Source organism: Hippopotamus amphibius, chromosome 1 (genome assembly GCF_030028045.1).
Source record: "Hippopotamus amphibius kiboko isolate mHipAmp2 chromosome 1, mHipAmp2.hap2, whole genome shotgun sequence".
NCBI lineage: Eukaryota > Metazoa > Chordata > Mammalia > Artiodactyla > Hippopotamidae > Hippopotamus > Hippopotamus amphibius.
This window is the reverse complement of record NC_080186.1, coordinates 160,072,085-160,099,573: the sequence shown is the minus strand read 5'-3', so window position 1 is coordinate 160,099,573 and position 27,489 is coordinate 160,072,085. Positions and strand designations below refer to the sequence as shown.

Sequence of the window (27,489 nt, the reverse complement as noted above, 5' to 3'; positions counted from 1 at the left end):
AGCGAAGATGCGTATGATGAGGGAAACAGGGCTGGTCTCAGACCTTTTCCCAATTCCCACTGAACTGGAAAAGCCAGCTTGAGCGAGGCGCCTGGAGCCAGGAAGGAACCAGTACCAGAGGAAAAGACAGGTACGTCCTGGGCCAATGGGAACGAAACCAGCGAGTGGACGTGAGCTGGGAGTTGAGGGGGGGACTTGCAGCCCAGAAAGCCCCTATCGCCTTTAGGGCCTGCCCTTAAGGTTCTGCACCCCAGAACATGCCCCCACCCCCGCTGGGCACTGCTTTCTGAGAATGTACACACCCTTTCCTCATTCTCCTCACCTATCCCTGGCCCACACCGCCTCACCAAACCCCTGACTTCGAAACGGCAGACATCTGTGGCCCAAACTCCAGATTCACATTTCCAACAGCTCACCTGACACCTCCACCTTGTATAAATAAGTACCTCAGGCTATTTAAATGGCTCCTTCTACCTGATCCTTCCCCAGTCATCTCCCCCAGGTAACATACTAAGTGGAACCGTTCTCCATCCAGTTAGGAAAGTCAGAAACCCAGAGTCTATGTGCCCTTCCTCCTACCCCCACATTCCATCCATCTGCAAGTCCTATAGGTTCTATCTCCCATTGATGAACTTCCCTCAATTTCCAGAACTACCAACCTGGTCCAAGCCCCCATTATCAGTCTCCTGGTCTGATATCTGGCCTCCTTGCTTCCAGTCTTCCCCCTACAACCCATTGTGCAGAAAATAGCCAGGGTGATTGATCTTTTTTTTAAAGGGAAATAAAATTTCATCACTCTTCCCTAAAACTCCTCAATTGCTTCAGAATAAAATCATGGCCTGTGAGGCTGTGTATGATTGGGTCCCTGATGATCCTCCGCCCTTCAGCCCATTCTCTTCTCTAGCTCCCCACTCACTGTGCTGCAGCCACTTCAGTCTCTTTGCCCTTCCTCCAACATGCCAAGTCCCTTCCCATTACAGAGCCTTCATGCCTACTGCCTTCCCTTTCCTTCTGGAGTGCTCCTTCTCCCAGCACTCCACATGCCTGGCTTCTTACCCTTACATTTCAGCTCTTCACAGAGGCCTTCCCCTTCCACCCAGCCCAGATGTCACCTCCACAAGCACATCACTTTGGTTTAATTTTTTCACAGCACTGATTTTGTTGTGTGTGCATTTTTTCTGTTTCCCCTCTACGATGGACGCTCCCCCCATCTCTTTTGTTCACACTATATCCCCAATACCTGGCACCAATTAGGTGTTCAATATATATCTGTTGAATAACTGAATGGATGAACGAATGTATTAATTAAAGAACGGCAGCCTTTTTGTTCCAAGGTTTATTAACAGTGACCAATCCTTTCTGGCTCTTCTTTGCCCCAGTTCCCAGCCCTAATCAACCTCCCCACTCTAGGGCTTCACTGTAGTCTCTGAATGTTGAAGGTGGGGTAGGATAAACTTGGAGATCATTCAAACCTGTGCCTTCCAAATCTTTTTTTTTGTTAATGCATAAAACCATTCTTTTCAAGCCCCAAAATCTCTCATAGAACCCCTACATATCGAATATATAAAGCAGGAGTTGCCTTTCTTGAGGGAAACTATGTGGGGCTGACAGCTCTGAGAAACAGTTTGACATTCACCATTCTCCTTATTTCAGTTACTTCACGGTACAGGTAAGTCAGTGGAGGCCCAGAGAGATGCCATGACCTGCCCCTCTCTGAGCAGGACGCAGCCTCAGGAGCTCTCGGCCCCATACTCCTTCCACACAGTACTGGATTCTAGAGTCTTTCCAGCCAGGGCAGAGGATGCTCCCATCAGTGTCTGCCATGGGAAGAGCTTGGGTCTTTGGTTACCTATCCCTCAGCCTGCTCGTCCCAGGGTCATGTGAGGGGCTGGCTGGGGGGTGGACTGGAAGTGCAGGGGGCTTGGGTGGGGAAGCCAGGTGTCTGTGTCGGAAGGCTGGTGGGGCTCGGGGGCTGGGGACTGGAGGGCTGAGGGGGACTGCCCGGGCCTATGGTGGTCTCTCCCTTCCTCAGGATGAGGCTGCTGAGCTCCTGGAGCAGCTGCTCCTCCAGGGACCCACGTGCCTGGGGGCTGCTCTTTGAAGGAGGGCCCAGAGGGGGCTCAGGTGGCCTCTCCTCCTGGCCCAGAGGGCCTGCTTTGGATGGAAGAGATTGATCGAAGGATCTCTGGCTGGCGAGGGGGGTCTCTGGCTTGGCTGTCCGCTCCAGCGTGGTGAAGGAGGTGCAGGTGTCCTCCGTCAGCTCGGGGAAGGCCCCCACTTCCTCGTACACTGGCTCCTCATACACTGGCTCCTCCAGTTCCTCCTGCTCCTCCACGGACCCCTGGGGTGACTTCATCGGCTGAGTGGGAATGGGGTCACCAGGGGCACGCACAGAGTTAGAGGTACCAGGTTATTAATCTCTAACATTTATTGAGCTCTTTCTCTTACTCTGCATGTATGATGTCAAACACAATTCTGTATGATGGTTACACTGCTCGTGAGTGAGCTGAGGTACAGAGGGGTTAAGTAAGCTGCCCAAGATCACAAAGTTAAGTAAATGGCAGAGCTGGGTCTTGAACCCAGGTAGACCTGACTTCAAAATGCATTCACTTAATCACTTCCCTTCTATTTCTCAGATCCTGTGACCACCCCCCCCCTTTCCTCACTGTGTCCTACCATCCCTTGTTTTCCTCATTCCTTCTGGTCCCAACACACTCTCTCTGTCTCACACGCACACACACTCATTGATGGCCTGCATGGGACAAATACAGAGAGCACACCGGCTCAGGCAGCACAGAGGAACACAGGGTTGACGTGCACACAGCTGGAGCAGGCACAGTACTCACAAAGAACATGGACAGGGTCCTCCGGTTGTGAAGTCGCCTCTGGACACATGTTGGGTAGGGAGGTGGGGAGGGAGAGACACAGAGACACAATGAGGCCTGGCAACAGGAGGTAGGGGTGGAGAATGGGGGCACAGAGAAGGCAGCGGGGACACCAGGCTGGCAGGCACGCCACTCCCTCCTGCAGTGTGGCAAGGGCAGGGGCAGGGACCCAGACGGGTAGGAGGACCTCACCAGGGTCTGATTGGCGGAGAGGAGGGTGGCTCCACTGTCATCCCCACGGATGGGCAGCAAAGGCATTGTGCCAAACTTCTGACGGGCGAGGTCAGAGGAGGAACGACGTCGTAAGACCACTGGCTGCTGGTCATCGTGCTGGAGAGAGGGTGAGGGCGTGGCACCGGTGGGATGGGAGGTGCTGAGGGTTAGAGCTGGGCCCACAGACCTACCCCTCAGCTCTCTCCTTCCCCTCACCTGGGCTTTGAGGATGCTGGTGGTCCAGTCCCACATCTCATCCTCGTCTGTGCAGGACAGGCAGCTGGGAGTGATCAGAGGGGAATCAGCAGGCGGGGAAGGGGTCACAACTAGAGGGATGGAGGACAGAAAAAGCGAGGAGGCAGAGGAAAGGGAGCCTGTCTGGGCCACAGGAGAAGCCAGGCTGGGAGGTACTCACAGGTGCATCTTCTCCAGGATCAACGTGAAGCCCCACCTGAGAGGCAAAGGAGGACAGGGATGGGGGATCAGAAAGGCCAGGAGGGTGGCGACAGGAAGCCTCTAAAAGTGTGGACTCGGGTAAAAAACTCACGGGGTGGGAGGCTTGAACTTCTTGCGGATTCCCAGGTAAACCTTGGCACCTTCCAAAGGCCACTCCCGTTCTGGTTTAGAACTCTGACAACATGAAGGCCATCAGTAAGGTTGAGAGGTGAGAGAGAAGAATCAGGGTTAAGGAGGCCAAGAAGTCATGGAAGCACTAGGGTTGTGTGAGGTCAAAGGGTCACAGAGGTCAAAGGGCCAGGGAAGCAATGAGACTGATGAGAACATGGACTCTGGAGTGACAGGGTTGGTGCAGTCAGGGCTTCTCCCATGCAGCCACCCAGTGACCCTCCCCGCTCGCCCAGGGCCCACCTTCTTCTCCTTGAGGAGCAGCAGGCAGCGGCCACGCAGCAGAAAGAATCTCTCCTGGAAGCGGTTTCCCAGCAAGCGGGGTGGCTCCTCCCGACACCGCAACAGCCCCACCCGTGGGCTCTCACGCCGCATACCTGGGCACAGATGGGGAGGGTTAGGTGGAGGGTCCCTGGAAGAGGCCTGGGGTGTGCTGGGCAGAAGAAGGAGGCTCACCTGTGAAGAGGCAGCTGGCGTGGGCCAGGGAGACTTTTCTCAAGAGCAGGGAGGCCGAGCAGGGCTCTGGGAGTTGGCACCATTGTAGGGCCTGCTCTAGGACCCTTTCCTTGGGGTGCAGTGGCCGCTCTAAGGCACAAGGTGAGGGAAGGTATCAACCAGATATCCATCTACAGCCTGGAGCTCCCACCTGCTCGCCCACCGGTCACTCATTCATTCATCCATTCCACCATCCAGCCACAGACACTACTTAGCACTGACTGTGCCAGGCACCGGGCTGCCCTGGGGATACAGTGGGGAGCATGAAACACATGGCCTGCCTTCACAAAGCCCACAGCCTGGTGAGGGAGCAGAGAGTAACAGATAAGTAAATGGGGTAATTAAAGAGAAACCATTATTCTAAAAGAAGCAATAAGAAGCTGAGAGAGAATAACAAGGCAGCTACTGAGATAGGATGACCAGGCAAAGCCTTTCAGAGGAGGCATTTGAAGATGAGACTCAGAAGCCCGATGGATTGGAAAGAACAAGCCATGCTGATGCTGAGACGGGGAAAGAAGACTTCAGCTGTCACAAAATGCAACACAGAAGACCTGGAGTTAGGAAGGATGTGCTTCAGGAACTAAACAGCCAGTGTGCCTCGAGCAAAGAAAACACTATGTGAGATGTCTGAGAAACAGGCAAGGGCCAAGCCTTCAGGGTCTTGTGGGCTATAACAGGGGTTTGAATTTTATTTTAAACTCAACCAGAAGCCATTGGAAGGTCTGAACTATGGGAATGGCATGATCGAATTTATGCTTGGAATGCTCCTTGACTGCTGTGTGGCAGATGGATTGTTGAGAGGCAAGAAGGGGACACTGGCCAGCGAGGCCCTTTCTGGGGCTGTACATTCTAGTGGTTATGTTGGGGAGCAAAACGATCATGGTGACCTCAACGAGGATGCTGGTAACGATGGAGATGGAGAGGTGACAGATTCGAAAAGACTCAAGAGGACTAGCTGGCTGGTGGGTATGAAGATGAAGGAAAGGAAGGAGACCCAGAGGACTCCCAAGTGTCTGGCCTTGATAACTGGGTGAATGGTGGTGCACTGACTGAGTCAGAGATACTAGGAAATGGCTCAGGCTTTTTGTCAGGGGAGGGAGCTGGGAACTGAGTTTGGTCTTAGACTTTTTAAAAAAATTTTTTATGTACTTTTTTTTTTTTTGGCCATGCCACGTGGCATGTAGGATCTTACTTCCCCAACCAGGGATCGAACCCACACCCCCTCCAGTGGAAGCACGGAGTCTTAACCACTGGACCACCAGGGAAGTCCTGGTCTTAGACATTGTAAATGTGAAATACTATGAGATGTACAAGCGTCAAGTAGGCAGCTGGATAGGTGAGTCCGGAGCTCAGAGGAAAGGTCTGGGCCACACATAAACATTTGCGGGCCAGCTTATTAATGCCATTTAGAGCCCTAGGAATGGATGAGCTCATCTAAGGAAAAATGTAGATGAGAGAAAGGAAGAGGGTCAAGGATTGAGCCCTGGGTTCCTCCAGCATTTGGAGTCTGGGCAAAGGAGAAAGAGAAGCCTCCTTTAAGGTGGAAGGGAAACCAAGGGTTTGTGGGGTCCATGAAAGCCAGCAGAGCAGCAAGTACTGAGAAAGAGCAAGTAGACAACTGCGCATCTGGTAACACAGAAGTCTTGGTGACTTTCACCCCACACCTCACGTGCACGTGCAGGGCACCATCATACTTACCAAGCTCCCCATGCTCTCGAATCTCAAATGTCACCCACAAGTCCGTCCCGGCTGTCGTCCCCCGAATCTCCAGTACTTGGTTAGTTAGCTCCTCGGCAGTCAGTGTTGGGGACACCTGGGGTCAGAGCAGGAGCAGAGGACCCAGGCCGGTCAGGCCCATGCCCCCGCCCCCCACCATCCTCTCATCTCCCCTCCTGTCCCCTCAGGACTGACCTTCAGGGTGACACAGTTGTCTGGGAGCTGCTGCTCTATAAAAACCTCCATAATGAGGTCTCCAGCCTGGGACAGCTGAGGGGAGAGGTAAAGAAATCAGGAGGACACAGACGGTGCCAAGAAGCAAGGTCAGAGGACTCCTCAGGTTGCCTCATCAGTGCTTCCCCCCCACAGAAGCCTCCTCCCAACCCTCACCCCAAACATCGATCAGACCCTTTAAAGAGAAAAAACTCCAGGCATGGCGGAACTGTGTGCGGAGCTTTCCAAGGCAGTGCAGCAGTACTTGGGAGGAGAAGTTTGGAGTCATGCTGTCTGGGTTCCAACTCTGCCACGTGCTACAGTATGACCTTGAATAAGTGACCCTCCAAACCTCAGTTTCTTTATTTGAAAAAATGGGACTACTTACCTCTTGGAGTTGTATGATGCTAAAGTGAGCTCACAGGTGCTTGGAATAGAATTAGTCCTCAGCTGTTTGCTACTGTATTTATTACTATTCTCACCTCTTTGTCTAACTTAGCTAACCCTTGTCCTTGGCTCTCTTACACAGGGAACTGAAGTGTTCCTGCCATCCTTTTGTAATTAAGAATCCTCATGGTGGAATAAATGGAGCAAATCCTAAACCAAACCCCCTCCCCAAAGCACTCCTCTCCTTGGATTTCCTGTGTCCCAGAGAGCTGAGGGCCACTGTCAAGAAGCAGAAGGTCACCTTCCTATCTTGATGTTCCCTCGTGGCCCACTCAGGAGTCTAGGGTCAGGACAAGTTACCTGCACATCCTTCCAAGTGGTGATAAGACTGACCTCCAAGTCGATCTGAGCTACCTGGTCAGGGTCGATCTGTGGAAGAGCCAAAAGGGTATGTGTGTGCATGTGTGCACTGGGATGGGGGGCTGCTGCTGAGAAAAGAGGGGAGCAGGGAAAGAAGTGTACGACCAGAGCACCTGCAGGAGAAGGTTAGAGGCCAGAAGAGCTGAGAATCAATGGGGCAAGGATGTCAGGAGCACGGTTACGGGAGATTGGGGCCCAGGGCTCTGGGAGGTGGTTCCTGAATCAGAGGGCCTTCAGAGGGCAGGGTGGGCCTTTGTTGAGGCGAGCAGGATCCAAAATCCAGGAAGAGGGACTGTAGGTCAGGGGTTGGGAAAGCTTACATCAAAAACAGAGATGTAGCCGTCGATGAGTTCCTGCAGCACCCGCACCTCGTGCTCCCCCCGCCCATCCGTCTGGAACACGCTGGGTGCAAATAGCAGGGCCAGGTTCCGCGTGCACATCTGGTTCAGAGCCGCACACTTCTGCACCCTGCAGGGGGGTGTGAGGGTCATGAGGAACGCAGCTTCTGCTCACACCTTCATCGACCTCTCCCTTCATTCAGCAAACGCTTATTGAGTCCCGACCGTATGCCAGGCCCTGAGCTAAGCACTTGGGATACAGCAGTGAGTTAGACAAAATCCTGGCTCTAGGAGCTTCTGGCCTAGGGGAGAGACACTTATAAATAGGGGTTGGCAAACTTTATGTAAGGGGACAGATAGTAAATATTTTAGGCTTTCAGGCTATACAGTCTGCTGTTGTAGGGTGAAAGGAACCATGGAAAATATGTAAATGAATGGGCATGGCTTTATGTTTTAGGTACAAAACTTTATTTACAAAAACAAGTAATGGGCTGGATTTGGCCCACAGGCCATAGTTGTCCAGTCCCTGTGATACAGCGTTATCAGTGCAACAGAGCTGAGGCTCACTCGGGATCATTTAAAACTCTCTCTCCTCAATAGACTAGTAAAGGTAGATCTACATCTTATTCGTCTTTGTGTCTCCAACATCTAATCTTTGCCTGGCATAGAATAATAAATAAAACAAAACAATACTGATTGCTCACCGTTTCTGAATGCTTACTACATTCATGCCAGGTGCTGTAGGAAGAAGTTCACAAGGATTATCTCATTTAAATCTCATATAACCTATGAGAATGATGCTATTCCTTATACTATCTTCCTGTTACAAACGAGGAAGCTGAGGCTCAGAGAGAGCAGATAATTTATCCAAAGTCGTGTGCTAGAATAGTGGAGCCAGGTTAAGACCTAGGTCTGTCTGACCCCACAAAGTCCATGCTGTAAACCTTTATGCTGTGACACCTTCACTTAACAATTGTCTTTGGGATGAATATGTGAATGTAAGTGAGGGGATTGGACAGAGATGATGAAGGGTCAGGGAGGAAGCCTGCAGGGGGTCTGGCTGTACTGACCGATAGAGATGCCCAATGAGGGTGGCCAGTGTGCGGCGGTTGACCTGTGGCAGGCAGCCAATCACTTCTTTGTATTTCTCTAGGCGCTGGCTCTTCTGGGGTAGCTCTGGAGATGGGATGGGGGAGGGTTGGAGAGGATCAGGGAAGGAAGAGTGGAAGGATTTTTAGAGAAACAAACCCAGCACGGATGTGTTTCTGCCCCCTTCCCACCTTGCCCTGAGCTGAGTCCCTGGGTGATCTTCCAATGGGGGAAGTATTGGGGAGGGGGGCTGCCCAACCCCACAAGGGAGCCTCAGGGATTCTGGTGGGGTGGGTGGAGGTCCTGGTTGGGTCTCAGTTGTCCATGAGGAGTTCTTAGGGATCTTGGGAGTACCTACCGGCAGCCTCCCTCCAGCGAGGTAGCAACCGTGCAGAGGTCACAGGGTCATCAAGCTCTCGAAAGAAACGTTTGAGCGTGTCGGTGACATCCTCCACAAAGTGCTCCCCTGGTCGGAGCTTCACTGACCTGGCATCCCGCCGGAACTCAGCCAGGAGCCGCAGGCTGCGGGCGCGGGCACCCCCTTTCCGGTATACACCCTCCAGCCGGAGCCCTGAGAACAGCCAGCACCTCAGCTCACCACTGCCCAAAGACCCACTACCACCCACCCAGCACCCTGTCTGTGACCCCACTACATGGTATGTGGCTGTTGGTGGTAGGAGGGTCAGAGAGGAAGAAATTGGCCTCTGTGTTCTTGCTTCTCAGGTCCCTGCTCCAGCCCTCATCTTCAGAAGGTCCTCCCCTAACCACGCTGTCAGACAGCAGCCCCCCTCACGCTCTCTCTCCTCACCACTTTGATCTTTAAATAGCACTCTCTGAAATCACATTACACTCAGGCCTCCTTATTCACAGGTTCTGTATTTACGAATTCATCTACTTGCTAAAGTTTATATGGAACCCCCAAATCAATACTTGTGGCACTTTGCAGTCACTTGTGAACATATGCAAGTAGAGAAAACTTTGAGTCGCCTGATGGACATGTTCCCAACTAAGGCCTCATATGGTAAACAAGTGTCATTTTCATGGTATAGTTAGAGTCACATTTTTTGCATTCTTGTACTTCTTTTGCGAGGGGGGAGGGGTGGATTTCACTGCTTAAAATAGTCCCCGAGTGTAGTGCTGAAGTACTGTCTAGTGTTCTTACATGCAGAAAGGCTATGAGAAGATACGTATGTCAGATAAGCTTCTTTCAGGCATGAATTATAGTATTGCTGGCTGTGAAGTTAAAGTTAATCTTTGTGTTTTTAATAAAGTGTCTTTAAAACAGACTAAGATACAGAGAACAAACTAGTAGTTACCAGTAGGGAGAAGGAATGGGGGAGGATCAGTATAGGCGTAGGGGACTAAGAGGTACAAACTATTAGGAATAAAATAAGTTGTAAGAATAGATTGTACAGGGCTTCCTAGGTGGCGCAGTGGTTAAGAATCTGTCTGCTAATGCAGGGGACATGGGTTCGATCCCTGGTCAGGGAAGATCCCACATGCCAGGGAGCAACTAAGCCCATGCGCCACAACTACTGAGCCTGCGCTTTAGAGCCCGTGAGCCACAACTACTGAGCCCATGTGCTGCAACTATTGAAGCCCATGCACCTAGAGCCCATGCTCCACAACAAGAGAAGCCAAGGCAATGAGGAGCCTGAGCACCGCAAAGAAGAGCAGCCCCCGCTCGCCACAACTAGAGAAAGCCCATGTGTAGCAACGAAGACCCAGCACAGCCAATAAATAAATAAATAAATTTATAAAAAAAAAAAGAATACATTGTACAACACGGGGAAAACAGCAAATATTTTAGAATAACTATAAACTTCAAAAATTGTGAATCACTGTATTGTACCCCTGTAATTTAATATTATACATCAACTATACTTCAATAAAAAATAATTTTTAAAAAATTGTAAGATGAAAGCTTGGAACTATACTCAATATCTTGTATAACCTACAATAGCAAATAATTTGAAAAAGAATATATTTTTTTTTACACACACACACACACACACACACACGCACGCACGCACGCGCGCGCACGCGCACAAGTATAACTGAATCACTTTGCCGTACATTTGAAACTAACACAGCGTTGTGAATTAACTATACTTCAATTTTTTAAAAAAACAGGAGAAAAAAAAGGTGGAAACTTAGAAAAAAATTAGAAGTGTCTTTAAACAGAAACATACATAAAACAAAGTTACATATTGATCCGTTGATGAAAATATGACCAGAGTTTCCCAAGAACCTAATCCTGTATTTCCACCAGGGCAACAGTTCAGCATTCATTGATTCAGTGTTTTCAGAATATGACTGCCATGAATCGTGAGAACTGCTGTATTTGTTTTCTTAATTACTACCCATCTCTCCCATCGGTCTCTGAGCTTCACAGACTCTTCCTCGTTCACTGCCATATCCCCCTTGTCTGGCACAGGGGAGCAGCTCAATAAACGTGTGTTGAATAAAGAGTGGTGGTGCAGGAACTGTGGAGGAACAGGGAAGAACACCCACACTTTCTGCAGGCCTTTTTCACTGGGCCTCTGACTTCAATCCTCTTATGAACACGAGGGAGGCTGGGAAGGGGATGGGGGTCTAGTGAGTGGGGGGACGTCAGCGCACGAGGCTACTGCCAAGGTGTAGAGAATGTCATTAACTGCTGACTACCCCGCGTCCGTGTAGGAAGCACAACTGTTTGTTGGTCATGGATGTGCCTCATTTCCCTTTACTGTCCTCCTTAGTTTTCTGTGAATTTTCTCTCTTAAAAGAGGGTTTTCTGGGGAAAAAGATTCAACTTGGTCCTTATTTGGGAACGAGAATAAAGCAGAGGCCAAAAACTCACAGAGGATTCTGGGAACCCCTTGTGTAGCTGATCCTTTATGGCTGGAAAACCCTCCTGCACAGAATAATTCTGCTCAGAACCCCAAGGATGTTGATGCACAGCTGGGCTATTGCCTTATAGCTGCCCCCTTTTTGTTCTCCATGGCTCTGCATCTCCAGTCACATCCCAGTGCCACCCTCCTTCCATGCCCACACCGCAGTAACAGCTACCTTGGAAGACTTAACCACCTGCCAGCATAAGCACAAGCACCATCCTGTGCTAAATGCTTCACGTGTGTTATCTCACTCTCACAACTGTCCTGGAAAATGAGACTGCTGTAGCCCCTTTTTAAAGATGAGGGAACTGAGGCTCAGAAAGGCAGAGCAGCTTGCCAAGGGTCACACAACCCTTGCTGTCAGGCTGCAGTCTCTGGAGGCAAAGCTTTTGAAGGCAAATCACACACACATCTCCCTCCCCAGTCATGCCCCCCCTCCAACCCGCACCCACGTTCCCCATCCCCCACTAGCTCAGTGTGAGCCAGTACCCACTTACCATGCTGAGTGACAAAACTGATGCAGGCGTCCACAATGATGGGGATGTCACCCCGGCTCATCTGCTGCTCCTGCAGCCCTGTGCCTCCCCCACCGGCTGCCCCCCCAATGGCCGCATTCCATGCCGAGAAGTCTAGCCGGCCCTCTGCCTGCAGATACAGTGTCCTGAGACATGAGAGACCTGAGTCAGAGCCAGCTCCAGAGGAGTCCTCAAACTAAGAGGCCCAGGAGCACAAGGACCAGATGGCCCAGAGACACCAGCAGGGGGCAGCAACACCCAACCCAGATAGGGCCCCTCAAGGAGGGAAGTGACTTTGAGGAAGTGGGCAGTGGTCCAGCAAGCCAGGGTGGAAGGTGTGAGCTGTGCTCTAGAAAGGGGGGCCCAGGGTCAAGGGTAGGGGCAGGACTTACCTTCCTGTCTCCACTAGAACCAAATGCTCTTTTTTGTCCGGGGTGTCAGCTGCTGAGACCACACCTGGGAGGAGAATCATTGGACATTAATATCATCAGCATCTTCATCATAGTGACAATTTTATTAAGTATTTAAGATATGTAGGTTTCATGTCAGAGCCTTACAAACAATACTGCATTAAATTCTATGAGTTACATACTATTATCCCCATTTTACAGGTGACACATAAGCTCAGAGAGGTTAAGTAACTTGCCTCAGATTACTTGCTATAAAACAGCAAAGCTGAGCTTGAACTCAAGTTTATCTCCCAAAACCTTAAGACACTACCCTACACTGTTCCTCTTTTAGGAGGAAATGAGAATCCCCATTCCTCCAGCAGGTGACTCCAAATAATGATAACATTTATAACAAATAACATTTATTGAACACCTCTAAGATGCCTCCCTCCAGGCTCTGTGATAAGTGTTTTACATGCATTGCCTTATGAAAGTCATTACAACCCTAATATTGTGCCTGTTTATGAAGATGAGGCAACTAAAGCACAGAGAGTTTAAGTAACTTGTCCAAGGTCACACAGCCAGGAAGTGATGGCGGTGGGGGGTCAAAATCTGGGCAATTTGCCTCCAGTACTTGTGCCTGAATCCACTATTCCTGCTGTCTCCCAAAGGGACCCCCAAATAGGTAAAGGTCCACTACCCCCCCCACCACCACCAATAGCCACCCTTCATCCCTGTCCCCAGCCCTGCTCACTGATCTCCTGTAGCCGGCGCAGATGCACCATGTCCTCTGGGGCTGGGGGGCCAGGGCCTGATGCTGGGCACAGGAAGAGGTGATCTCCACGAAGAAGTCCGAACCCAGACAGCCAGAGGCCAGGGGCCAGGGCGGTATGAGAGGGGGACCGCAGCCACAGGCGGCCCAGCCGCAGCAGCCCAGGGCCCAACAGCTGGTGACAGCTCAGTGGGGAGAACCACTGTGAGGCAGGAGGAGGACAATGGGAGAGAGGAGGACAGGGAAAGAGACAAGGGGTGGGGAGAGGAGTAACAGTGAGAGGGATAGGCAAAGGCAGAGAAAAACATGGAGAGAATGCCAAGGAAAGAGAGGAATGAAAGGATGGGGAGAGAGTGAAGGAAAGACCGGTGAAGGAAATAGGAGATGGATGGAGAAAAACAAGAAAGAAATGCAATTCAATTTGATTTGCTCCGGTCAACACGGAAATGACCCCTGTGTAGCAGGCAGCCTTATGCCCTTAATTGGGACGTAGGGGAAGACAGAATGGGTAGCTACATGCTGTAACCAAAGAGTCACGAGGCCCCAGGGAGTCCCAACCCCAAGGGCCAGACAGAGGCTTCATGGAGAAAGGACTATTCAAGGTGAACCTAAAAGCAGTGCTTCTCAAGCTGTTTGTGGTGAAGGAACAGGGAGTTTTTTTACAAAATTTCCAATCTGTCACTAATCAACATTGTCATTAAAGAACAACAAATTACTAGAAAAATGAAAAAAGAAAGACATACAAAATATAAGCCCCTGATTTTAAAAATGATTCCACAAATAAAATCACTCTGTCAAATTGCTATGAAAGATTCTGAATGCTGACTCTCAAGCTCTGTACTTAACCTGTCATGGGCTATAACAGAGTCCCTGGGCCTGGATACAGTAACAGACCACACTTGGGGTAGCACTGCCTTAAAGGATGGGCTTGGTTTTTGGAAAGTAGATAATAAGAGGAGACATGGACCTGGCTGAGAGGGCCACGACAGAGCCCTTAGAGGATAGGGAGACAACATCTTGGTGTAAGGAGTTACAGGCAAACCAGGAGAGTGTGGTCAGGAGCCAGAGCCTGGGAGCATTTCCTACAGAGGAGTGTCAGATGCAGAGACTACCTGGTGAGGCCAGAAGAAGGCCTTGGACTTTACTAAGGGCAAGTCACTGGCCAGCTGCAGGGTAGCAGCTCAGAAGAGTGTGGCAGAGGAGGGCAGCCACAAGGGGTTAAGGAGGAACTGCAGGCTGCCAGAGCACACGACTTTCTGACTTTCTAAGGAGCTGTCAGGAGGGCGCCAGGGTGATGAGCCGAAGGTGGGGCAGGGCTGGGGGGAAAGCTGTTTAAGGATGGGAGCGACTGTCATCGTGATCACCATTACTACGTCAACACCCACAGATGGAGGGCTGGCTGCGTGCCAGGCAGTGTGGGCCTCGTATGTCATAATCCTCAACCCTAGGGGATGTGGCTTTTACACCCACGCTACCCATATGGAAGAGCTCGCACACGAGAGGTGGAGGACTCAGATCCCAGGATATCTGACTCTAGTGCCTGAAGTTTTAATGCCAGGGAGGAGGTGCAGGGTGGAGAGAGGGTGGCTTGCCTGGGAATAGAGAAGCCGGGACAGATGAAGGCAGCTATGCCTGTGGACTTGGAGATCTGAGGGTTGGGGGCAGGGGGCGGGAGGCAGAGGCAGCCTCTCTGCGGGAAGAGGCCCAGCACAGTGAGGTGTGGCCCATGAGCTTTGGAGACAGAGGCCTGATGTTCGTCCTGTGCTCTGCTGCCTCCTAGCTCTGTGACCTTGACCAAGTGATTTCATAACCTCTAAGTTCTTTAGGCATGAAATATTAACAATCCTTACCTCTGAAGGTTGTTGTGAAACTTAAATGAGCTATTGAGTGGGCAGTGTTTAACGCAGGGCCTGGCACAGAATAAGTGCTCAGTCAACCTCAGCTGTTAGCGGAAGGGTGGGAGTGGCTGTAGGAATAAGAGAGGACAGGATGGGGGCAGGTGGGGGCAGGCAAAGCATGAGCTGTCGGGGAGGGGTCTCGGCTATCTCACCTTGCCCACTGCGCTGGTCCAGGCCTCCAGACTGTCAGCTCCATCTGTGCCAAAATGCTGGATCCTCCCCCCGGTGAGGATGAGCTCAAAGGAAAAGGGGAACCTGGAGAAAAGATGAGGTCCAGGAGGAGAATGGGGGCGAGTGAGGGGGCTGGCAGGCTCAGGGAGGGAAAGGGGGAGTGTAGGGAACCTGGCGGTATTACCTGTCGAGGTCACCTGGGTCTGTGGGTGGGGGGTTCACACCCAAACATACAACGTCTTGGGGATGGATGAAGTTGAGGGGTTCAGGGCTGCTTTCTGACACAAACATTTCCAGAGCCGCACCCAGCACGCACCACAGTCGGGGTGGGGCTAAGAGGGAAACGGATGGTCAGCAGGCAGCTGACCTCTGTCCCCACTGTCAGGATTCCCATTTGCCAGATGTCTGTTCTATGCCAAGCCCTCTGCCTATGTATGATCTCACGTAATCTTCACAACTCTATGAGGTGGGTTTTATACTCACTCCTGTTTTGCCGATGGGAAAAGTGAGGTTCAGAGTTTGAGTAGCTTGCCCAAGTCACATGCGTAGAAAGTAGCAGAGTTGGGATTTGACCCCCACAGTCTGACTTCAAAGCACAGCCTCTCAACCATCACCCGATGCTGCCGCCTGCCACGGTCCCTCTCTGACCCCTAGCACCCAGCCCACTCCAGGGCATGTCCCGTCCCAGTCCTCTTCTCCCTGTCCGTCTATGGAACACCCGTGTCTACCCTGGTTTCTGCCCACCTCCTCCCATCCCTTGGCTCCCTTCTCACCATCTCGGCCCTTACGAGGCGGTGGGGGTCCAGCTTTGTTGCTAATGGGACCACAGTACAGGAAGCTGCTGTAAGTGGCAGGCACCACCACCTCATTGTACACGCCAGGGGAGGGGTCTGCAAGGGGAGGGAGAAGTGGTCAGTTCAGGCCAGTGCAATGGGATGGCCTGACCTTGGGGAAGGGACTGAATCAAGGAAGACAGTGGGACCCAACTCCACTGGCAGCGTGGCCAAGTGGAACCCCACTGGGGATGCCTCACCACCCAAATTAGAAAAGAGGGTGGCAGGGAGTTGTGAGGCTTCTGAGCCAGCCCTTGTCGACTGTCTGTCCCCACCAGCCAGTCAACAGCAAGTCAGCTCTGGGTGAAGGCCTCAGAGTAAGGGCCATCCTGTGTCTTGGCCCCTTTGGCATGACTACTGGAGACCAGCCTCTATCAGATGACCATTTCTATGATCAGACTTCCTCTGGGGAGGGGAGACCTGGCCTATGGGTTGATCCTGTCAGGGATAGGCCAGCACTGACACCTCAAACATCCAGATCCACTCCAGACAGCGGTCATCATTGGTCATTTTATAACATCAAGAAATAGGATCTGGGAGGCTTTCCTGGTGGTGCAGTGATTAAGAATCTGTCCGTCAATGCAGGGGACACAGGTTCGATCCCTGGTCTGGGAAGATCCCATGTGCTGCGGAGCAACTAAGCCCCTGTGCCACAATTACTGAGCCTGTGCTCTAGAGCCTGCAAGCCACGATGACTGAGCCCACGTGCTGCAACTACTGAAGCCCACATGCCTAGAGCCCGAGCTCCGCAACAAGAGAAGCCACTGCCAAAAGAAGCCTGTGTGCTGCAATGAAGAGTAGCCCCAACTCTCCACAACCACAGAAAGCCCACGCAGAGCAACAAAAACCAAATGCAGCCAATAAATAAATTAATTAATTTTAAAAAAAGAAATAGGATCTGGAGGACCTGGAGGGTTGGGAAACCGCCCAGGCTGGGCCATCATGATGGGCTGGGTGAGAGGTAATGGGGTCCCCCACCCGCACCTCAGAAGAACCAAGGCACAGGTCGTGGCTGAGAATTCTTGCAGGGAGAGAGAGGAGGCAGTTGTGGGGACTACCTGGGGGCAGGAGACCAGGGAAGCTGCCATCGAGGGCTGAGGGGGACCAGGGGTCCTCTCCCTCAAAAGCCTCGACACAGAGGAGCTGGGTCATGTTCTTTAACAGGTTGGGTCCTGCCACAGCTGCACATAGCGCCTACAGGGAGAAAATGGCCTCTGTCAACCCCAAGACGCAATCTGAGAGCCCTGGGGACAGTCTTCCTGTGACCAAAAACAGCCCCCACTCCAAGTTAAGGCATTTCAGAGACTGCGCTCCACCCTCCCCATCAGCCGCAGCCTTCCCTCCTACCTGGAGAAGCTGGCTATGCTCTGGATACTGAGGGTGGGGCTTCCGGAAGAGACCCAGCCGGTACTTCCGGGAGATGAAGTCTCCCCGAGGGCCAGGGGTGCTATCTGGGTGCAGCCCCTCGGCTGGGGGTAGCGCCCCTGCCCAGAAGCGGTTGGCACGATCATTTCCCAGGACAATGAACAACTGCAGGATGACAGGGGGCAGAGGCAAGTGACAGGAACTGGAGTCCCCAGACGTTCCAGCCCGGCTCCAAGGGGGACCCAAGGCCTTTTTTGTTGCGTGCTCTGCTTCCATCCTCCCCCCGACAACCGCACCCCACCCCTCACTTTCCCCCTCTTCAGCCGCCTCACCTGCACGATCTCATTACTCCAGACACTTGTGTCCAGCTTCAGGCTCTGCACCTTGGAGACGCCAGAACCCAGGGCCCGGTGCTGACCTGTCAGGGCGCGAGGGGCATGTGGCACGGCGCCCCCGGGCCCTCCCGCCCCAGAGCCCCCTCCCCCCACCTCGGCTGAAGGCTGCGGCCCGCACCTGCGCACTGCTTGCAGATGACCAGCCCCAGGGCCCGGTGCCGACCTGTCAGGGCGCGAGGGGCACGTGGCACGGCGCCCCCGGGCCCTCCCGCCCCAGAGCCCCCTCCCCCCACCTCGGCTGAAGGCTGCGGCCCGCACCTGCGCACTGCTTGCAGATGACCACCCCCAGGGCCCGGTGCCGACCTGTCAGGGCGCGAGGGGCACGTGGCACGGCGCCCCCGGGCCCTCCCGCCCCAGAGCCCCCTCCCCCCACCTCGGCTGAAGGCTGCGGCCCGCACCTGCGCACTGCTTGCAGATGACCACCCCCAGGTTGACAGCGGCCCAGTCTGGCCGGGAGGCCCCGCAGTCTGCACAGTGCCGGTTTGCCCGATTGGACCAGATCTTCTCAGCCACCTCGTAGTCAGACAGGGTCTCGGTTACTGCTTCCTGCAGAGCGGCCGCCCAGCTCTGCCGAGCCCCCCCAGACTCGGCTGTGAAGCTGAGGGGCGGACAGCCAGTCTGTGGGCATGGACACCCCCCCTCCCCCAGCTTGTCCCATCCCCCTGGCCACTCCTGCAGCAGCCACCACAGGCCACATGCGGGCCAGCCCGGACCCCCCTGACATCCTTGACCCTGCTCGCTGGACTCCCGTCAGGGCACACCCACTGAATCCTACGGAGGAGGCCTCGGGTCCTCGGCACCCCCGTGCCTCCTTCAGCGTCCCTCCCCGAGCCTGGCCTCCTGCCAGTCTGGGCCCCACCTGAAGCAGCGATGCGGGGTGAGCAGGTCGAAGCCACGACTCTTGGTCTCCCGGACGCTGCAGCCTTGCAGTTCAATGAAGCAGATCCCGATGCCCAGAGAGAAGGCCTGGCAGGGTCGGGGGCAGGCACCGTGAGGCCAGAACGGGCTAGGTCAGGCTCCTCGGCCCCGGCCCGGCCCTCCTCACCTGCTCGCTCTTGTACAGGGCCAGCTGTCCAGGGCTCAACGCAGCAAACACCTTGGCCTTGTGCCCACGCAGCTCCAGCATGCCTGTGCGGAGGGGGCGCGGCGGCTGCGGGGGCCGGGGGTGGCCCAGGAGGCGCTGCTCCCTCAGGCGGGATTGCAGCGTGGAGCACCACGTGTCCCGCTGAGCTAGCCCAGCACGAGGAAGCGGGTCAGCGGGCTGACCTGGCCTTCCCAGCCCTGCCCAGACCCGGGGGCCCCCGGCCCTCACCCTCGCTCTCTGTGCGGAACACGAACACCCTCTGGCCGGTGATGACCTGGAATTTGTTGTCCTTGCTGCTGCGGGCCATCTCGATGGCGGTCAGAGGGATCACACCCTTGGGGAAGGGGTCCTGGAGGGACAGCCCATTGGCCCATGCCGACAGGAACTCAGCCATGGGTGCTGACCCGAGGGGGCCGGCGTCAACTTTTAGTGAGATCAGTACTCATTCCGCAAGCAGTGGGTTACAGCTGCTAACTTAGCTCTTTTAGATGCTGACATGAGTTAGGCGGTGCTGGCCTTTCCACCATGGGGGGATTGGCCTTCCAATCCTGAGCCTCTCTCAGCCCTCCCTCTCCCTCTCCCTTTCCCCAGGCCCCACATAGCATCTCCCAGACCTACCTTATCACTGCTGAAGTACATCAGACTCCTCCCATTGAACTGCACAAAGCGCCTCTGGAAGACGTAGTTTCTGGGGGGGGGGGGGGGGCCGAGATCAGTAAGTGGTGGAGGCTGCAAACCGGGAGGGCGGGGGGTTCCTAGGATCTGGGAGCACCTGGGACCTGACCTCCATCCACCACCACCCAGCCTCCCGCACCCTCCTCCCCTTCCCTTCCCAGCAGCCCCACCCCTGAGGGGAGAGCTTGTCGAGCCAGCCACTGAGCAGGGGCATGGGGCGGTCTGCCATGGAGGAGAAGCTGGCATAGGGTGATATGAGGTCATCGTTGGTCTCTGCGTCCAGGGTGGGCAGTGAGAGGGTGGAATCCCCCGGCAGCTCAAGGCTGGCATAGCCAGCGTCCTCTCGTGCCTCAAGATCCTGCCTGCTGAGCCTTGTGGGGGCCAAGATAGAGAGAGACACACATTAGACCCAGTTCCCTGGACAACCCCACCCACAGCACCTAGTGGAATGCCTGGCAGGCACTGGATCTGCTTTTCAAACAGTAGAACAGGGAGGCTGAGAACCCAAAACACTGGCATGGAGCTTCTTCCCCGAGCACACCTGGACTTTTCATTTCAGTCCTTCGCATCTGCCATTAGGATTACTTGGTGGAAAATGTGGGTAAGGGCTGCGTAGATGGCTTTCTGCTACAGTTGCTCATATCTCATCAATAAGCCTAACTGGTTCTTTCTCCTAAAAGTTCTTGCCTTTCTCTCCCTGGACCAAGCTGTCATCAGTTCTCACCGAGGTGAAGGGAATCGCCTAACTGGTCACCTGCTTCCACTCACGTCCTCCCACCAAACATCCATTCTCCCACGGACTCCAGAGTGCTCTTTTAAGAATGCAGACGAGAGTATTTCACTCACCTGTATGAACCTCTACAATGACTTTCCATTTGCACTTAATGATACATCAAAATTCCTTACCAGGGGCTGCAAGGTTTTGTACAGTGAGACCCGTGGTAACTCCCCTGGCCTCACCCTCTATCACCCTCGACTCACTGACTCCAGTCCAGCCACGTTCTCTTCCCCAGTTCACAGTCTTTGCACATGCCGCTCCGTGTGCCTAGAGCATGCTTCCCTGGGCTGCTGCTTCGCATCCTTCAAGGGCTCCTTCTCAGAAAGTCCTCTATTATTCTCTGTCACTTTACCTCAGCCGCACAAAATCACTTGGGAAACTTAAAAATACCTGTATATGAGCCCCATACCAGACACTTAAATTTGAGTCTCCGGGAACGAGGCCCAGGCATCTGTTGTTTTAAAAGTTCCCCAGGATGTAGTGCAGCTGAGATGGAGAACCTCTACTTTACCCCACTTGTTTCCTGCTTCACTGAGAAACTGAAGCAATCAGACGAGAACCCCCACAGACTCCCAGCACCTCATCTGCCCCATTCCACACACACACTGCCTTTCTCCTGGTACTATAAAAAACACTCCTGTCTAAAGCCAGTCTGTCCTCTGGGCACTTGATCCTAGTCCTCTCACCTACACAAGGACATCGCTCCAGACTTTCTTCCTGTTCTACATCAGCTAGTTTTCCCTCTCTACCAGGTCATCCCTATTCACCTACGAACATGTGTAGCATGCTATGCTATAAAAACCCCCTTCTTGACTCCACTTTCACTATCAATAACCATTCCAACTCTCTGCTCTTCTTTGCAGAAAAACTCCTCAAAAATGTTGTCTTCACGATTTCCAGCTCCTCTCCTTCCATTCTCTCTTGAGCCCACTCTGATCAAGCTTTCACCCCCAGCACCGGTCAAGGTCCTGAGTGACCTCCATGTTGCCAGTTGTAGAGGTCAGTTCTCAGTCCTTATCTCACCCAACCGCTCAGCAGCATTTGACATAGCTGACCTCTCCCTCCTCCTTGTACATTTTCTTCACTTAGCTCCTGTGGCATCGGCTTCTCCTGATCTTCCCTCCACTAACCATTTCTTTTCAGCCTGTTTTCCTCCTTCTTCCTCTTCTCCCAGACCTCTTGATGCTGGAGTGTGCCAGGACCCTGATCTTGGTCCTCTGTTCTATCAACACTCACTCACAGCTACATACACCCATCTAAATACTGACAACTCACAAATCTAGATCTCTAGCTCGGACCTCTCCCCCGAACTCCAGACTTGCATACCCAATGGCCTATTTGGAACTTCTTCTTGGGTGTATAATACACACCTCAAAATTCAACACATCCAAAACTAAATTCCTAATCTGCCCCTCACCTCCCTCTGCTTTACGTGCAGTCTTCCCCATCTCAGACCATGACCACTCTAGGAATGTTCAGTTGCTTAGAACTGTGCTGTTGAACTAAGTCTTTGAAATTTGGCTGTTTTATAGTTACAGCACAGCTCACACCAGACTAGCCACATTTCATGCGTTCAGCAGTCACACGTGGTTACTGGCTACCACGGGACAGTGCAGACTTAGACTGAAACCCCTGAAGTCATTCTTGTCTGCTTTTCTCTCACACCTCAATTTACCAGGACGGTTCGTCTTCAAAATATAACCCAAACCAACCACTTCTCACCATCTCCACTCCCATCATGCTAGCCTGAGATGTCTCACCTAGATCACTGCAAGAACCTCCTAACTAATCTCTCTGCTTCTGCTTTTGCCCCCTACAGACCATTCCCAACACAGCAACCTGAGGAATTCTTAAAATGTAAGTCAAAACCCATCTGATGGCTGGCTTCCCATTTCACTTAGAGTAAAATCGAAAGTCCCTACACGGTCCTACCCGATCTGGCTCCTTTTACCTCTCTGATGGCGTCTCCCCCAACTCTTCCCACCCTGGCCCACTCTGCCCCAGCCCTGCCGACTTGTCATCACTCCCGGATCCCCCTGGGCACATGGCCTCCTTAAAGCCTCTATTCTGGCCACTCTTCCTACCTGCAACACTCCTCTAGAGGAGGGCTAACTCCCTCATCTCCTTCAGGTTTTGGCTCAAATATCATCTTCTTAACACTCTGGCAACTCTTAATGAGAAACTGCAGTCCACTCCCCCCTCACTCCAGCTCAGCCCTCTTACCCTGTCTAACTTTTTCCACGGCACTTATCACCTTTTAATGTATGGTGCAGCTCATTTATTACATCTATTGTTAACTGACTATCTCCCCACAAGGGCAGGGATTTCTGATCTATCCCAAGTATCTACAACAGTATCTGGCCTTCAGTAGATGCTCAAGATAGTTAAATGAAAGGACGCAAGGCACTTCTCCATATTTTAAATCATGTATCCATTTCTTTGTCTACCTGTTTTATGTCCTGTCTGTCCCCACTGAGTCACAAACTACCTAATGGGGGACTGGTTCTGTCATATTCATCCTGTAGCTCAAGGACCTGTCTGGCACACAGTGGACATTCAAGGTACATTTGACAAATAATGGGAAACACAGCTGCCACCAACTCAAATGCTCCTCAAACTGCCCCTCTTCCTGCCATCATCACCCTATGGACCACTCACCTGTGTTCAGCCCTTTCCTGACAGATACCTCTGCCTTCTCTTCTGTCAGGGGCCCCTGGGACCCCCACAGGCTGGACACCATAGTACAGGCAACCAGGGTCCATGATGTGCACTGGCAGGAGGAGAAATGGGGGAGAGAGTGAAGAGGTCAGGTGAGAGTGTCTGAGGACCTCAAGGGCATTGCCCCTCTTCCCCCACCTCAGGATAACCCACCTACCTGTACCCGTTGTGGGCCTGAGGGCAGGGGTGGGGGCAGTTGTCTGGGAGCTGTCTGGGGCCCTAAGGGGAAAGGTCTGGTGGTCATTAAAGGAGAGAGAAGGAAAGACAAGCCCTCATGCCCTGCTCCTCCCTGCCCCCAGCATTGGATCCCCAGGGAGCCAACTCCACTCACATGTCCTGAGCTGACTGTGTCCCGCCTCTTAGGTCCAAGCCAAAGTAGATGGCATTGGGCATCATCTCCACAGTATTCAAGGCTGAAGGCTGCTCAGGGGAAGACCTCTGAGGGACAGGAGGGGACCTCGGGCTGGGCTCTGGGCTCTTGGATGCTTCTGCTCTCCAGAGGGCTGGACTCAACCCAGTCCTCTGAGTGGTCGCGGAGCCACTGAGCCCACCAAATACTGTCCTGGGCTTAGGCACAGGCTTGGTGGGCTGGGCTTGGGGGGCTGGGCTGGGCGACGGCTCCATGGCACTTTCCAGCTGGGGGTCCAGAGAGCCCTCTGCAGTGCCTGCCTGCAGCAGGCGCAGAATGCGCTTCCGGTGCCCTGTGGCGTTGACGCCCAACTGCCTCAGCTCCTCGTGGCCCAGGCCCTGGGCTGCACCCGCTGTAGCCAGGCCATGCCGCCGGAACGCGTCTGCATACTGCTCCAGGTGCACCGTGGCCAGCCACACAGCGATGTCCAGGTCCTGAGGGGCAGCCATGGGGGCTCAAGCCATTGCTGGGGGGAGGGGCAGGGTGAAGGGAGGGCTCAGGCTGAGATTCCCCCTCCCTTTCCCAAAGTCTGAGGCCTGGACAGGAGGTACCAGACTCCAGTCTTCCTCCAAAGAAAAATGACCAGAGGCCTGTGATCCGGGGGCATCCCAGAACAATAGAAAGTGCTTTCTCATTGTTGGAGAACCCCTTCATTTGTAGATGAGAAAACTGAGGCCCGGGGAGGGGAAAAGGCTTGCCCTGGGCTCACGGCAAGTTGGATTATTGGTGGTAGTGCTGGTCCCTTAGCTCCCATCACCCTGTGTCTGGGTCAACGCTCTGCCTCTGCATTTCTGCACACTCAACTAAGCAAGCCTGGGATAAGATGCCAGAACCCTGAAGGGGAAGGATGAAGGGGGATGGTGGGGAGGACGATGTACCTTGACCCTGATGAGGCATAGAGTGGGAATAGGGCAGCTGTGGCTCAAGAGGAGAGGGGACATGCAGATCCCACTCCCACTGGTTTTCAGAGCTGAGGTATGGGCTCAGGCCATCCTAATCCTGGTTGTTTCCAGTTCCTCCTCCCCTTCCACCTATTGTCTCTGCTCAGACTTCCTTCCTGTCCCTCCAGCTCTGGCCGCCCCCACATCCTGCCTCCCTTGGTCAGGCTGACCAGAGAACTCTAAGCAGTACCAACATCTGGGCAGAGGCCACTTGGGGAGAGAGGATGGGGCAGAGAGCTGGGCCAGAGAGATGAGGGCCCAGGGGTACATGAGGGTCTCTACTCTGTACCCACCTGCAGCATGTTCTCACATGTGTGTGCACAGACAGAGCACCCACCCTGCAGCAACTCACAGTGTGAAATGACAAGCCTTCCCTCTCTGAGCCTTCCTTTGTCCTGCCCATGCCTTTGGACTCAGGTCTCTGAGGCTCCGTCCCATTCCAGCAGCCTGCCCTGCCCCTGTCCTATTACCTAGACCTATCTTGGATTCTGTTTCCCTGAGTTTTATCTCTACCCTGTCCCTGTCCCTACCTCACTCCATCTCCATCTCTACCTCTAAGTCCATCTTGGTCCCTCTTCTTGTTTTGCTCCCTGTCATTAAGGCTCTCCTTGCCTCCGTCTCCAATTTTAACTAGACCTTCAGTTTCATCTGTGTCTCTGGCCACCTCTGACCCTAGGTTTCTGTCTCTGCCTCTGCTCTCTCCCAGTTTCTCTCCTGCGGGGTCCCAGCCAGGACTCTCTCTCGTCCCAGCATCACCTCTGGCCTCTCTCTGCCTCTTTGTGTCCAAGCCCCCTCCCCAAGCTAGGGCCAGGGTGCTGCACCTACCGCCCTGACTCAGAGGCCAGTTTCCCGGTGACTCAGCCCCGGCTCTAGGGCACGGGACTGGGAACTAGGAGGTGCGCGGGGCAGGAGTGCGGGGGAGGGGGGGGGGCGGGCAGTGCGGGGCAGCTCCGGCTGCGACGAGGGAGGGGGCAAGGAGGGAGGGGGCAGAGGCCGGCGACCGGAGGGAGGGGCGGTCGCGGCCGGGAGGGGGAGAGGGAAGGGCCGCCGACGCGGAGGGGCCCGGGGTTCCCAAGAACGCTCTCGAGGAGGTGATGGGGAGGAGTCTGGGAGGCAGGGGCCCGGGGGCGCAGGGGTCCTCACCTCACTAAGCGGCCGCCGTCCGCTCCCCAGTGCCCGACGCGCTGTCCGAGGCTCCGGGTCCCGCCGCGCCGGCCCCGCCTCCCCTCAGCCCTCCCCCGAAGGGGCCCAGCCCCGCCCCGCCCCGTCCCGCTCGTCGGTTCCCTCTGCGGGGCCCCGGCCACTCCTTGTGCAAGCGGCGGCCTCCAAAAGGTTAGGGCTCCTTACCCAACTGCTGAGCTTATCTCGCAGCCTGGCCAGCTCAGCCCCTTTAGGGGCCAAGAGAGGAGGGGGACCGGAACGGGGCTGGAGGCCAAGACAGCCTTAGAGAGCAGGACAAAGAGGCAGAGACCAGACGGAGCTGGGGACAGGGGTAGAACCAGAGAGAGAAGGAGAGTGCTGCGGACATCTCTGCATCCCCTCCGGTGTCCCCTCCCGTCCGGCGGCCAAGAGGGAGAGGGAAAAGAACAGGGCCCTACGTCCCCAGGGCACCTCTCCCACGCCCAGCAGGGTGGCTGGACTCTGCTATCCAGTTAACGGGGGAACAGAAGCTAATATCCACAAATCATGGATCTCCACGGCCTTCCAAGCTGGAGAACCTTCAGGAGCCCAGCCATCCGACCTCGGGGAAAGAAGCAGAGGCCCAGCAGACGAGGTCTCCGAGGGCCTGGCCTAGGTTTCTTCCCAGAGATGAGGGTCAGGGTTTGAGGCTGCCTTTTTGAACATAAGGCTGGTGCCCTGTAAGCACCATGACCCAGCCAGCAGCCTTTTCATCCTGGGGCAAAGCCCCTTTTTCCCACCCTCCACGGCAGTTTTTTTGTGTGAGTGGGGGTGGTGGGGTGGGGAGAGGGTGCCTGAGGAGAAATGGCCCCCCTCCCCTTTCTGGATCTTGCCTGGAGTCCCAATCTTGGAGCCTGGCCCCCAGAGGCCTGAGGCACTTCCCCCTCAGAGGTGGGCTGGCCTTTAGCTGTGTGTGGTGTTGGGGGGGGGGGGGCGGGGGGAGTGCTGGCGGGGCTGTGCTTTCCTGTTTGTATGAGAGGAAGTTGGCTGTGAGTCAGCAGGCGCAGGAACTGTCAGTAGCTAGGGGAAGACCCCTGGCTCCTGTCTCCGGGGGTGGAAACTGAAGGGAATGTGGGGAAGTGGTCCCCACCTCTCCCAGCTGCCCCAGCTTGGAAAGGGACTACCATTTTCAGCCTCCTGGAGCCCTTCTAGCTGAGAAAGAGAATGATAATAATTAATACTTAAAATGGCATCATAATGGCTACCAATTATTGAGAGCTGACTCTGTCCCAGGTCCTGTGCAAACACTGCTTTGCAAATTGTGATTCATCCTCACAATGATCCTTAAGATAGGGAATTTTATCACCTGCATTTTACAGATAGGAGACAGTTCTCTGGATGTCTTTGTTCAGGCTGGGCAAGGGGGTGGAGAGGAGCAAGAGAATGCTCCTGGTAGACCTCCAACCATAAGGAGTGAAATTGACCAAGGGCCTCAGCTGCTTCTCTCTGAAATCCATCAGCTCCTGCTCTAAGGCCAGCTTCCCACTGGGCCACTCCCAGCCAATATCCAAGCTCAGCAGAGATCCTAAGGCAGGCCCCGTCCTGGGAGATAGGGGGCTCCTCTGACAGCTGACATTGACTCAAGAACTCCCCCGTGGCCTTGCTGAACTTTCCCTCTTCTGCGTAAGTGGTCTAGGATTATTTCCTCTCAACCTTCCTTCCCTCCCTCTCTTTTTCATAGCTCTCCCAGCTCCTGGCTCCCTTCTTCTCTCACAGGCATTTGCTTTAATCAAATCCTTGCACGATTCATCCTGCCTTGGCAGCTTCTTCTTGGAGGACTCAGAGTAACCCAGCAAGAGAGGAGGATTGGGTAAATGAGTACAGGGCACAGGGAGCTTGCAGGGATGGGCGCCGGGGGGTCCTGGTCAGGGCCCAGATGTGGGAGTTCTGAACCCTTTTTGTGTCAGGTTCCCCTTTGGCAATCTGGTAAATATATAGACCCGATCTCAGAATAATGTTTTAAAAATGCATAAAATGAAATATGTAAGATTGCAAAGGAAACCAATTATACTGCAAGATAGTTATAAAACTATTTTAAGTGATATAGTAACATGTGCTTCTTTATTAATGCTTTAAATAAGATCTAGCAGTAGGTTGATGCCTCACATAAT

General features: G+C 53.7%; 1 protein-coding gene across 3 annotated transcripts; it reads right to left on the bottom strand.

Annotated features, from left to right (window-relative positions):
• Nucleotides 1-1,334: 1,334 nt before the first annotated feature.
• On the bottom strand, nt 1,335-25,406 carry ARAP3 (ArfGAP with RhoGAP domain, ankyrin repeat and PH domain 3). 3 transcript variants are annotated; one of them, XM_057732570.1, is made up of 33 exons: nt 25,343-25,406; nt 23,181-23,724; nt 23,007-23,068; nt 22,790-22,901; nt 19,524-19,724; nt 19,297-19,366; nt 18,907-19,027; nt 18,640-18,824; nt 18,454-18,560; nt 17,993-18,192; nt 17,532-17,617; nt 17,182-17,364; nt 16,893-17,028; nt 15,775-15,891; nt 15,186-15,333; nt 14,983-15,085; nt 12,915-13,134; nt 12,164-12,227; nt 11,754-11,917; nt 8,739-8,951; nt 8,362-8,467; nt 7,274-7,421; nt 6,894-6,962; nt 6,129-6,203; nt 5,916-6,030; nt 4,179-4,307; nt 3,966-4,099; nt 3,646-3,728; nt 3,514-3,549; nt 3,315-3,378; nt 3,078-3,215; nt 2,847-2,885; nt 1,335-2,359 (listed from the first exon to the last, which is right to left on the bottom strand). In XM_057732570.1, the coding sequence occupies exons 2-33, from the start codon at nt 23,705-23,707 to the stop codon at nt 1,877-1,879; spliced, it is 4,638 nt and encodes a 1,545-aa protein (XP_057588553.1). In that variant the 5' UTR covers nt 23,708-23,724; nt 25,343-25,406; the 3' UTR covers nt 1,335-1,876. The 3 variants fall into 3 exon arrangements, with proteins under 3 accessions (XP_057588553.1, XP_057588558.1, XP_057588557.1); XM_057732575.1 differs by having other exon boundaries at nt 23,181-23,692; nt 25,343-25,354; XM_057732574.1 differs by lacking the exon at nt 2,847-2,885.
• Between the last annotated feature and the right edge of the window lie 2,083 nt (nt 25,407-27,489).

Bases quoted from the DNA above. Each gene is read 5' to 3' on its own strand.
- ARAP3 (XM_057732570.1), bottom strand. From the start codon at position 23,707: ATGGCTGCCCCTCAGGACCTGGACATCGCTGTGTGGCTGGCCACGGTG. The intron at 18,193-18,453 runs GTGGGGCCCAGA...TCCGCCCCTCAG, and splicing joins ACCCCGCATCGCTGCTTCAG to CTTCACAGCCGAGTCTGGGG. The intron at 3,379-3,513 runs GTGAGTACCTCC...GATCACTCCCAG, and splicing joins ATCCTGGAGAAGATGCACCT to CTGCCTGTCCTGCACAGACG.